Genomic DNA, 12,769 nt, shown 5'->3' with positions numbered 1-12,769 from the left:
TTTGTATAGTTTGTTAAGTGTTCTTTATCTTCATTTAAAAAGTATTTATTCACCTTACGCTGCTGCGCCTTGGTCTCCGTACAACGAACGTGACAGAATGACCCACCAAACAAGGACCAAGCAGCGTGAAAGGGAGGAACAGCGCTTTGTGGAAGAATGGACCCGGGAGAAGGATGAGTGGGTAACAACCTGGGAGGAGAGAGAGTGATGGTCGGTCGATCCAGGGAGAGTACCAGAGCCCGCTTGGGATTCTATGGAACAGTGCGAGGAGGGATACAGGAGAATGGAGGAACGGCGACGATATAAGGGTACACGGTTAGCACGGAAGCCCGAGAGGCAGCCCCAAGATTTTTTTTGGGGGGGAGACCTGAGCCAACTCCTTGTGCTTACCGTGGGGAGCGTGTAACTGGTCTCTCCAGTGCGCATTTCTAGCCCGGTGCGCTCTATTCCAGCTCATCGATTTGGCCTGGCTAGAATGAGCATCCAGCCAGGAAGGAGGGTGCCGGCTCAGCGCTCTTAGTCTCCAATGTACCTCCTTGGACCAGGATATCCTGCGCCGGCTCTGCGTACTGTGAGTCTGCACAGCCCTGTGCGTCCTGTGCCAGCGCCCTGCAGTTGCAGGGCAAGTATAACCATCCAGCCAGGACGGGTTGTGTCAGCTCTATACTCCAGACCTCCAGTACGCCTCCACAGCCCAGTACGTCCTGTGCCTGCTCCCCGCACTCGCCCTGAGGTGCGTGTCCCCAGCCCAGTACCACCAGTGCCAACACCACGCACCAGGCTTCCTGTGCATCTCCAGAGCCCTGTATGCCCTGTTCCTCCTCCCCGCACTCGCCCTGAGGTGCATGTCCCCAGCCCGGTACCACCAGTGCCGGCACAATGCACCAGGCCTACAGTGGGCCTCGCCAGTCCAGGGCGTCCGGCAACAGTACCCAGTCCAGAGCGTCCGGCGACAGTACCCAGTCCAGAGCGTCCGGCGACAGTACCCAGTCCAGAGCGTCGGGCGACAGTACCCAGTCCAGAGCGTCGGGCGACAGTACCCAGTCCAGAGCGTCGGGCGACAGTACCCAGTCCAGAGCGTCGGGCGACAGTACCCAGTCCAGAGCGTCGGGCGACAGTCTACAGACCGGCACCTACCACGACGGGCCGCAGACCGGCACCTACCACGACGGGCCGCAGACCGGAACCTACCACGACGGGCCGCAGACTGGAACCTACCACAACGGGCCGCAGTCCGGAACCTACCACGACGGGCTGCTGACCGGAACCTACAACGACGGGCCGCAGACCGGAACCTACAACGACGGGCCGCAGTCCGGAACCTACCACGACGGGCCGCAGTCCGGGTCCGCCAGAGTCTCCCTCCAGTCCGGATCCGCCAGTCTCCCTTCTTCATTAAAAAGTATGTATTCATCTTACGCTGTGCCTTGGTCTCCTCCGTACAACGAACGTGACACTGCTGCATATACCCTGACTCTGCTTGCACAGAACACAAGAGAAGTGACACAATCTCCCTAGTTAAAAGAAATCCAGGTTAGCAGGCAATATTAACTAAATATGCAGGTTTAAAAATATATACTTGTGTATTGATTTTAAGAAAGGCATTGAAGTTTATGGTTAGGTACACATTGGTACAACGACAGTGCTTTTTTCGCGAATGCGCTTGTTAAATCACCTGTTTGGCGACGTAGGCTGTGATTCAATGATAAATTAACAGGCACCGCATTGATTATATGCAACGCAGGACAAGCTAGATAAACTAGTAATATCATCAACCATGTGTAGTTAAGTAGTGATTATGTTAAGATTAATTGTTTTTTATAAGATAAGTTTAATGCTAGCTAGCAACTTATCTTGGCTCCTTGCTGCACTCACGTAACAGGTAGTCAGCCTGCCACGCAGTCTCCACGTGGAGTGCAATGTAATCGTCCATAATCGGCGTCCAAAAATGCAGATTACCGATTGTTAAGAACTTGAAATCATGCCGATTAATCGGTCGACCTCTAGTGTAAACTTCTGACCCACTGGGAATGTGATGAAAGAAATAAAAGCTGAAATATCATCATTCAGCATCATGGGATGAATAATTGTGTAATGAAAAGCAGTTGATCAGAAAAAGGGGGGCATTAAACTGAATGCTCCAGGGTTTGGATGTTTGTGTTTATGACAGGTTAAAAGATATGGAACAGTGATGAGGTAACATTAGCCAGCGTTCTCACAATAGCATTACACCAATGTTAAAACAGCATTATATTAGCGTTATACAGGTGTTTAAGGGCTGTAGATACAGGGGATGTCTTCCTCTACCTGTGATCATGGTTGTGACTGGGTTGTCAGGGTGGAACTGTAAAGACAAGGCTACAGTCAGATAGTGGTAGTAGCCTGGGGCAACACAAGGCCACAGTCAGATAGTGGTAGTAGCCTGGGGCAACACAAGGCTACATTCAGACAATGGTAGTAGCCTGGGGCAACACAAGGCTACAGTCAGATAGTGGTAGTAGCCAGGGGCAACACAAGGCTACAGTCAGATAGTGGTAGTAGCCAGGGGCAACACAACGCTACAGTCAGATAGTGGTAGTAGCCTGGGGCAACACAAGGCTACAGTCAGATAGTGGTAGTAGCCTGGGGCAACACAAGGCTACAGTCAGATAGTGGTAGTAGCGTGGGGCAACACAAGGCTACAGTCAGATCGTGGTAGTAGCCTAGGGCAACAAAAGGCTACAGTCAGATAGTGGTAGTAGCCAGGGGCAACACAACGCTACAGTCAGATAGTGGTAGTAGCCAGGGGCAACACAACGCTACAGTCAGATAGTGGTAGTAGCCAGGGGCAACACAACGCTACAGTCAGATCGTGGTAGTAGCCTGGGGCAACACCACTCTGCTTTGATAACATCAGTCTAAACCAGGGAGAGAGAAGAGTCATGGACAAGCCTTAAGATCGGCTTAACACTCCTGGCACATTCTGTACATTACACCCACACAAACGCTTGTTTATATACAAACAGACATACTTCTCTCTCACTCTGTTTCAAACACACACACACACACACACACACACACACACACACAGATGCTTATAAACATTGGAAAGTGCATTAAAATAAACATACATTTAAAACACACCCACACAAACCATATAGCCTAAACAGAGACACACAATCCCAAATACTTGCAGTACAACTATATATAACCCTTAGACAACAGATAATACACTCTCAGGACCTATAACGACACCTGTAGGGATGAACACGAGGACATGTGGTGATCTTACCTGTGTCTGACTGTTAACCCCAATCCTCCCTGCTCTTCTACAATCTACTCATCCGTCAACCCTAGAGACCTAGGAGAGAGAGAGAGATAAGGGGAGAGAGAGATAAGGGGAGGGAAAGAGAGAGAGAGAGACAGAGTGAGGGGGAGGAAAGAGGGCGAGAGAGAGGGGAAAGAGAAAGCGAGGGGAAAGAAAGAGAGAGAGAGAGAGAGAGAGAGAGAGAGAGACAGAGAGAGAGAGAACACTCATCAGACAATGTTTATGACCAGGAGTTTACACAATCTGTATCTCACACTCGCTCTGACGGGTCATCTTGTTCTTGTCCCGAGAAGGACAGACTATGACAGGGATCCCAGGCACTGATGGGGGCCATTGTTCCTCCGGCACAACACTGATGGGGGCCATTGTTCCTCCAGCACAACACTGATAGGGGGCCATTGTTCCTCCGGCACAACACTGATGGGGGCCATTGTTCCTCCAGCACAACACTGATAGGGGGCCATTGTTCCTCCGGCACAACACTGATGGGGGGCAATGTTCCTCCAGCACAACACTGATGGGGGCCATTGTTCCTCCAGCACAACACTGATGGAGGCCATTGTTCCTCCAGAACAACACTGATGGGGGGCATTGTTCCTCCAGCACAACACTGATGGGGGCCATTGTTCCTCCAGCACAACACTGATGGAGGCCATTGTTCCTCCAGAACAACACTGATGGGGGACATTGTGTCCACAGACACTCAGGACGTCGCTTAAGTCATCATCCTGTGCCATATAGTCCCAGACAGCATAAATGTAATTCAATCCAAGTGTCATTGTCCACTATTTTGTGAGAACAACAGGGAAGGTTAGGTAATGCATTTAGCCTAACCTTGAGTATTTTCTCCATTTCTCTTCTTCCATTCCTGTTCTCATTCATCCTCTCTTCCCTCTAACCTCTTCCCTCCATCCCAGGTCCAATGACTGATTGGTAAACAGTAGCTTTTTTAATAAACACTACAGGTCACTCAGCAGCATTAAACACTGAATAACTCTAATGAAATGAGATGGGTTAGCAGAAATGTTTTGATTACAGCTAGCAGAAATAACCGCCCACTGCTTTGGTTTTAGCCAAGGCAACAGGTCTTGCTCCTTAATCTGAGATTAGGTTAACTTTTTAAGGTTTTCCAAAAATCATGGTTGGAGGATTCCCTAATTTCCTGCTTTGTTCATCTTGATTCCAGCAATATGATCACACATGTACGGCCACCATAGAATTACGGTAAACATAATCTAATTGGCCCATTACAGCAGAGAGAGAGACGTGCCAAATGTTTGACCATATAAGAGACATATAGCCTATGTATGGTCCATATCATCAGGTATGCTATTAGCAATAAGCATTATCACCCGTAGCCCATCTGATGCAGCATAGTGGCTGTAAATAAATAGGCTGAAGCATGGGGTTACCCATCTGCATTGACCCTATTGGGCTAACCATTAGCTAGATCCCCAATGTAGTCTTTTAACTAGTTAGCATCCGAATGAAGAATGTTATGTCCCATAAACACACTGAATATAATGTAGGCCTTCCTGTTAGGGTAACTTGAGGTAATTCGCCATTTGGGGTAGCATGCCCCTGCCTGTACTTCTCACAGAAACCACTTCCACCCCCCCCCCCCCACACACACACATTTGACCCGTGTTGCATTTAGCACCATTCTCTTCCACCGGCTCGTCAGGCTCCCCTGCTTCCACTGGCTCGTCGGGCTCCCCTGCTTCCACTGGCTCCCCTGCTTCCACTGGCTCGTCAGGCTCCCCTGCTTCCACCGGCTCGTCAGGCTCCCCTGCTTCCACCGGCTCGTCAGGCTCCCCTGCTTCCACCGGCTCGTCAGGCTCCCCTGCTTCCACTGGCTCGTCGGGCTCCCCTGCTTCCACCGGCTCGTCGGGCTCCCCTGCTTCCACCGGCTCGTCGGGCTCCCCTGCTTCCACTGGCTCGTCGGGCTCCCCTGCTTCCACCGGCTCGTCAGGCTCCCCTGCTTCCACCGGCTCGTCAGGCTCCCCTGCTTCCACTGGCTCGTCAGGCTCCCCTGCTTCCACTGGCTCGTCAGGCTCCCCTGCTTCCACCGGCTCGTCAGGCTCCCCTGCTTCCACTGGCTCGTCAGGCTCCCCTGCTTCCACTGGCTCGTCAGGCTCCCCTGCTTCCACCGGCTCGTCGGGCTCCCCTGCCTCAGCCGGTCTGACAGGTTTCCACGCTCCAGCTGGCAACAGGTTCCCACGCATCAGAATGGTTGACCAGTCCACTATGCATCCCCGGGATCGTCATTTTGGTTGGCGACCTGCGGCTAAAGCCGTGCGCCAGGGAGGGGGTACTGTCACATGTGCCCCCTCACCGGCCTCTAGGTCACCAGGCTGATCGTTATGGCGCACACATGTCACCATTGTTACGCGCACCGTCATCAAACTCATCTGGACTCAAAATGGGACAAACACGAAATTGAGAATTCTGAATTCTGCCAAAATATCCTCAGTGTACAACGTAAAACATCAAATAATGCATGCAGACCAGAATTAAGCGGATAACCCCTATTATCAAAATCCAGAAAAGATGCGTTCAATTCTACAACCACCTAAAAGGAAGCGATTCCCAAACCTTTCATATCAAAGCCATCACCTACAGAGAGATGAACCTGGAGAAGAGTCCCCTAAGAAAGCTGGTCCTGGGGCTCTGTTCACAAACATAAACAGACCCCACAGAGCCCCAGGACAGCAACACAATTAGACCCAACTAAATCATGAGAAAACAAAAAGATAATTACTTGACACATTGGAAAGAATTTACAAAAAAACTGAGCAAACTAGAAGACTATTTGGCCCTGAACAGAGAGCACACAGTGGCAGAATACCTGACCACTGTGACTGACTTAAAGTTAAGGAAATCTTTGACTATGTACAGACTCGGTGAGCATAGCCTTGCTATTGAGAAAGGCCTTCGAAGGCAGACCTGGCTCTCAAGAGAAGACAGGCTATGTGCACACTGCCCACAAAATAAGGTGGAAACTGAGCTGCAATTCCTAACCTCCTGCCCAATGTATGACCATATCAGAAACACATATTTCCCTCAGATTACACAGACCCACAAATCATTTGAAAACGAATCCAATTTTTTAAAAATTGGGTGAAATACCACAGTGTGCAATCACAGCAGCAAGATTTGTGACCTGTTGCCACAAGAAAAGGGCAAACAGTGAAGAACAAACACCACTGTAAATATAACCCATATTTATGTCTATTTATTTTCCATTTTGTACCTTTCTATTTTTTTGCACATCATTACAACACTGTATATAGACATAATATGACATTTGAAATGTCTTTATTCTTTTGGAACTTATGTGAGTGAAATGTATACTGTTAATGATTTATTTCACTTTTGTTTATTTTCTATTTCACTTGCTTTGGCAATGTAAACATATGCTTTCCATGCCGATAAAGCCCCTTAAATTGAATTCAAATTGAATTGAGACAGACAGACAGACAGGCAGACAGGCAGATGGGGGGCTTACTGGCCAGTTACATGAAGCAATGCAGATCACAATCAGGCACTGGCATGCTGATTGGGAGTGAAATATATCCCCTGGAAGAATGTTAATGGCAGCAAAGCCACTTTGGAAATTCTTCCTCATCAAATCATCTGTACCACTGGGCTCCTCCAGGGTCTGTTTTTCTACAGCCGAGGTAAAGGAGAGGAAGAGGGAGAGGAGGAAGAGGAAACAGGGAGAGAAAGGACACTTAAAGAAGTGGAGAAAAGAGAGAGGAAGGGAATGTGAGAGAGAGGACACAAATAAATGGAGAGGAGAGAGAGGAAACTTAAAGAACTGGACAGGAGAGAGAAGGAGAGAGGAAACTTAAAAGAACTGGACAGGAGAGAGAAGGAGAGAGTAAACTTAATGAACTGGACAGGAGAGAGAAGAAGGAGAGAGGAAACTTAATGAACTGGACAGGAGAGAGAAGAAGGAGAGAGGAAACTTAAAGAACTGGACTGGAGAGAGAAGGAGGAGAGAGGAAACTTAAAGAACTGGACAGGAGAGAGAAGGAGGAGAGAGGAAACTAAAAGAACTGGACAGGAGAGAGAAGAAGGAGAGAGGAAACTAAAAGAACTGGACAGGAGAGAGAAGAAGGAGAGAGGAAACTTAATGAACTGGACAGGAGAGAGAAGAAGGAGAGAGGAAACTTAATGAACTGGACAGGAGAGAGAAGAAGGAGAGAGGAAACTTAATGAACTGGACAGGAGAGAGAAGAAGGAGAGAGGAAACTTAATGAACTGGACAGGAGAGAGAAGAAGGAGAGAGGAAACTTAAAGAACTGGACAGGAGAGAGAAGAAGGAGAGATGAAACTTAATGAACTGGACAGGAGAGAGAAGAAGGAGAGAGTAAACTTAATGAACTAGACAGGAGAGAGAAGAAGGAGAGAGGAAACTTAAAGAAGTGGACAGGAGAGAGAAGAAGGAGAGAGGAAACTTAATGAACTGGACAGGAGAGAGAAGAAGGAGAGAGGACACTTAACGAACTGGACAGGAGAGAGAAGAAGGAGAGAGGAAACTTAAAGAACTGGACAGGAGAGAGAAGAAGGAGAGAGGAAACTTAATGAACTGGACAGGAGAGAGAAGAAGGAGAGAGGAAACTTAAAGAACTGGACAGGAGAGAGAAGAAGGAGAGAGGACACTTAAAGAACTGGACTGGAGAGAGAAGGAGGAGAGAGGAAACTTAAAGAACTGGACAGGAGAGAGAAGGAGGAGAGAGGAAACTAAAAGAACTGGACAGGAGAGAGAAGAAGGAGAGAGGAAACTTAATGAACTGGACAGGAGAGAGAAGAAGGAGAGAGGAAACTTAAAGAACTGGACAGGAGAGAGAAGAAGGAGAGAGGAAACTTAATGAACTGGACAGGAGAGAGAAGAAGGAGAGAGTAAACTTAATGAACTAGACAGGAGAGAGAAGAAGGAGAGAGGAAACTTAAAGAAGTGGACAGGAGAGAGAAGAAGGAGAGAGGAAACTTAATGAACTGGACAGGAGAGAGAAGAAGGAGAGAGGACACTTAACGAACTGGACAGGAGAGAGAAGAAGGAGAGAGGAAACTTAAAGAACTGGACAGGAGAGAGAAGAAGGAGAGAGGAAACTTAAAGAACTGGACAGGAGAGAGAAGAAGGAGGGAGGAAACTTAATGAACTGGACAGGAGAGAGAGAGAAGAAGGAGAGAGGAAACTTAATGAACTGGACAGGAGAGAGAGAGAAGAAGGAGAGAGGAAACTTAATGAACTGGACAGGAGAGAGAAAGAAGAAGGAGAGAGGAAACTTAATGAACTGGACAGGAGAGAGAGAGAAGAAGGAGAGAGGAAACTTAATGAACTGGACTGGAGAGATAGGGAAGAAGGAGAGAGAAAACTTAAAGAACTGGACAGGAGAGAGAAGAAGGAGAGAGGAAACTTAATGAACTGGACAGGAGAGAGAGAGAAGAAGGAGAGAGGAAACTTAAAGAACTGGACAGGAGAGAGAAGAAGGAGAGAGGAAACTTAATGAACTGGACAGGAGAGAGAAGAAGGAGAGAGGAAACTTAAAGAACTGGACAGGAGAGAGAAGGAGAGAGGAAACTTAAAGAACTGGACAGGAGAGAGAAGAAGGAGAGAGGAAACTTAAAGAACTGGACAGGAGAGAGAAGGAGAGAGGACACTTAAAGAAGTGGCCAGGAGAGAGAAGGAGAGGAAAGGAGTGAACTGGTTAAGAGGATAGAAGAGGTGAGGAAAGGAGTGAACTGGTTGAGAGGATAGAAGAGCAGAGGTAAGGAGTGAACTGGTTAAGAGGATAGAAGAGGAGAGGAAAGGAGTGAACTGGTTGAGAGGATAGAAGAGGAGAGAAAAGGAGAGGAAAGGAGTGACCTGGTTGAGAGGATAGAAGAGGAGAGGAAATGAGTGAACTGATTGAGAGGATTGAAGAGCAGAGGAAAGGAGTGAACTGGTTGAGAGGATAGAAGAAGAGAGGAAAGGAGTGAACTGGTTGAGAGGATAGAAGAAGAGAGGAAAGGAGTGAACTGGTTGAGAGGATAGGAGAAGAGAGGAAAGCAGTGAACTGGTTGAGAGGATAGAAGAGCAGAGGTAAGGAGTGAACTGGTTGAGAGGATAGGAGAGGAAAGGAAAGGAGTGAACTAGTTAAGAGGATAGGAGAGGAGTGAACTAGTTAAGAGGATAGGAGAGGAGTGAACTAGTTAAGAGGATAGGAGAGCAGAGGAAAGGAGTGAACTGGTTGAGAGGAGAGGAAAGGAGTGAACTGGTTGAGAGGATAGGAGAGGAGTGAACTAGTTAAGAGGATAGGAGAGCAGAGGAAAGGAGTGAACTGGTTGAGAGGAGAGGAAAGGAGTGAACTGGTTGAGAGGATAGGAGAGGAGAGGAAATGAGTGAACTGGTTGAGAGGATAGGAGAGGAAATGAGTGAACTGGTTGAGAGGATAGGAGAGGAGAGGAAATGAGTGAACAGGTTGAGAGGATAGGAGAGGAGAGGAAATGAGTGAACTGGTTGAGAGGATAGAAGAGGAGAGGAAAGGAGTGAACTGGTTGAGAGGATAGGAGAGGAGAGGAAAGGAGTGAACTGGTTGAGAGGATAGGAGAGGAAATGAGTGAACTGGTTGAGAGGATAGGAGAGGAGAGGAAATGAGTGAACTGGTTGAGAGGATAGGAGAGGAGAGGAAATGAGTGAACTGGTTGAGAGGATAGGAGAGGAGAGGAAATGAGTGAACTGGGTGAGAGGATAGGAGAGGAGAGGAAATGAGTGAACTGGTTGAGAGGATAGGAGAGGAGAGGAAATGAGTGAACAAGTTGAGAGGATAGGAGAGGAGAGGAAATGAGTGAACTGGGTGAGAGGATAGGAGAGGAGAGGAAATGAGTGAACTGGTTGAGAGGATAGGAGAGGAGAGGAAATGAGTGAACAAGTTGAGAGGATAGGAGAGGAGAGGAAAGGAGTGAACTGGTTGAGAGGATAGGGTTGAGAGCACACACACTTTAGGGTGAGAGAAGATGTTCAGTCCTTGAAGGGCCTTTATGGAGAGGACAGAGTGGGTGCACCCCTGAGAAGGAGAGAAGAAGAGAGGGAAGTGGAAGCAAACACATAGGCTACATAGGTCTTGAAAAAGAGAAGAGCAAGGAGAGAGGCTGCCTCCGCAGACACAAACATACAAAATCACTCAAGCATTAATTTTGACCATAGAGAATACAGAAAGCAGCATAAGGAAGTGGTTACGAGCACAAGTCCATTGGCTGGTCAGGGACGGGTGTGAACCAACAACCAACCAGAGCCCTCCCCTTGCCTCTGGTTTCCCAGCAGCCAACCAGAGCCCTCCCCTTGCCCCTGGTTTCCCAGCAGCCAGATGACGGACAGCTCGTGATGGAGGGATTATGAAGGATCAGTGTGTCTGTTTTTGTGCAAAACGCCACCACAGATCATCTCTGTGTTACGCAGCACACAGCATTAAAAGCACAGAGATGGCAACACAGCCATTCATTCTGGTGATCCTTATGGGAGGACCAAAGCTAGACTGAGATCTAAATGAAAATGTTACTAACTGTAATGCCCACTGTAGTGTTTTGCTACTCAGTATGTGTGGACGCTCTATTCATTTAATTGTATGCTTTACTATGCTACATCCTCAAATGTCAAACGAACCACACACAATCTGCATCTTAAGGCCATGTCCATTCATGCACACACAAACTACTGAGAGTGACCATTACATCTCTCTCTCTCCCCATCTCCCCAGCACAAGGAGGCAGAGCCAGGGAGGACTGAGTAATCGCCGTCACTCTGGGTTTCTCTCATTCAATTGAGAATCACAAAGGAGGCCAGTAACCCGGATTGCCTTGGAGCCACAATGCCCTCCCGAGCACAGCTGGCTGCTAGAACTCCTGGGGTATCGCAAAGCAATTAGTCAACTTTATTCACTGTAACATCAGAGTTATTCAATTCTAGCAGCCTATGGTTAGATAGTGGGGTATGCTGTGTGTGTGGTAAGGAGAGGGGATATGGGTGGGTGGGGGGGGGGGGCTTGTTGATCCAATCCCTAATGACTTTTCTACAACCAAACTAAACCCAACATATACAGACAGAGACAGAGCGATAGAAAGACAGGGAGAGACAGAGACAGAAAGAGACAAAGAGATAGAAAGAGACAGACAGAGACAAAGGGAGACAGACAGAGAGAGACAGACAGAGAGAGAATCAGAGAGAGACAGAGAGAGACAGAGACAGAGACAGAGAGACAGAGAGATACAGAGAGAGACAGAGACAGAGAGAAAGACAGAGAGAGAGAGAAAGAGACAGAGACTGAGACAGAGAGAGAGACAGAGAAAGACTGAGACAGAGAGAAAGACAGAGAGAGAGACAGAGTGAGACTGAGAGAGAGAGAGACACAGAGTCAGACACAGAGAGGCAGAGAGAGAGACAGTGTCACAGAGTGAGACTGATAGAGACAGAGACACAGAGTGAGACACAGAGTGAGACACAGAGTGAGACACGGAGAGACAGAGAGAGACAGAGAGAGAACCCTCTACCACTAGCCCCAGTACATGTAGGTCAGGCTGTGTTTCTCTAGATAAGAGGATTACACTGCCAGAAACAAGACGGCCATCTTAACACATTAATAATATTTAATACAGTTATTCAAACAACAAGAATCATATTTATCAATCCCATCACCATTACATTTATATTTTTGTCATTTTAAGAAGACATTCAGAGTGGTTACGACAAAACTCAAATAAAAGTTTATTCGTAACGTACACAGATTACATCAGGTATAAGCGGTGCCATGAATTGCTTACTTGCAAGCTGCCTCAACAAGGCAAAGCAAATGTCAATAATAATCAAAAGTCTATTGAAAATAACAAGTAAGTAAGAAGGTAGTATATATTGTAATAACATGGGTACAGTGCCTTGCGAAAGTATTCGGCCCCCTTGAACTTTGCGACCTTTTGCCACATTTCAGGCTTCAAACATAAAGAATCAACAACAAGTGGGACACAATCATGAAGTGGAACGACATTTATTGGATATTTCAAACTTTTTTAACAAATCAAAAACTGAAAAATTGGGCGTGCAAAATTATTCAGCCCCTTTACTTTCAGTGGAGCAAACTCTCTCCAGAAGTTCAGTGAGGATCTCTGAATGATCCAATGTTGACCTAAATAACTAATGATGATAAATACAATCCACCTGTGTGTAATCAAGTCTCTGTATAAATGCACCTGCACTGTGATAGTCTCAGAGGTCCGTGTGGTGTGGGTGGGGTGTGGTGGTGTGTGTGTGGTGTGGGTGTGGTGTAGATCAGTTGGAAAAATAGTATAGAAATAGAACAGCAGTGTTGACTGTGGGTGTGGTGTGGGTGTGGTGTGGTGGTGTGTGTGGGTGTGGTGGTGTGGTGGTGTGTGTGTGGTGTGGTGTGGGTGTGGTGGTGTGTGTGTGGTGTGTGTGTGGTGTGG

General features: G+C 47.5%; 1 protein-coding gene across 4 annotated transcripts in view; it reads right to left on the bottom strand.

The window, feature by feature from the left end:
• The window catches only part of LOC109907253 (MAGUK p55 subfamily member 6), an 89,354-nt gene that overhangs the window by 54,676 nt on the left and 21,909 nt on the right, over positions 1–12,769 (bottom strand). For 2 of the 4 annotated variants that reach the window (XM_031793113.1, XM_020505122.2), the window contains exons 2-3: positions 3,272–3,340; positions 2,308–2,344 (exon numbers count right to left, since the gene is read on the bottom strand). In XM_031793113.1, the coding sequence (XP_031648973.1) occupies positions 2,308–2,317 (10 nt within the window). In that variant the 5' untranslated portion in view covers positions 2,318–2,344; positions 3,272–3,340. The remainder of the gene's footprint in view (positions 1–2,307; positions 2,345–3,271; positions 3,341–12,769) is intronic. The other 2 variants (XM_031793114.1, XM_031793115.1) reach the window with 1 other exon arrangement.

The sequence above is a fragment of the Oncorhynchus kisutch genome, linkage group LG17 (assembly GCF_002021735.2).
Source record: "Oncorhynchus kisutch isolate 150728-3 linkage group LG17, Okis_V2, whole genome shotgun sequence".
Lineage (NCBI taxonomy): Eukaryota > Metazoa > Chordata > Actinopteri > Salmoniformes > Salmonidae > Oncorhynchus > Oncorhynchus kisutch.
This window is presented reverse-complemented; position numbering and strand designations above follow the sequence as displayed.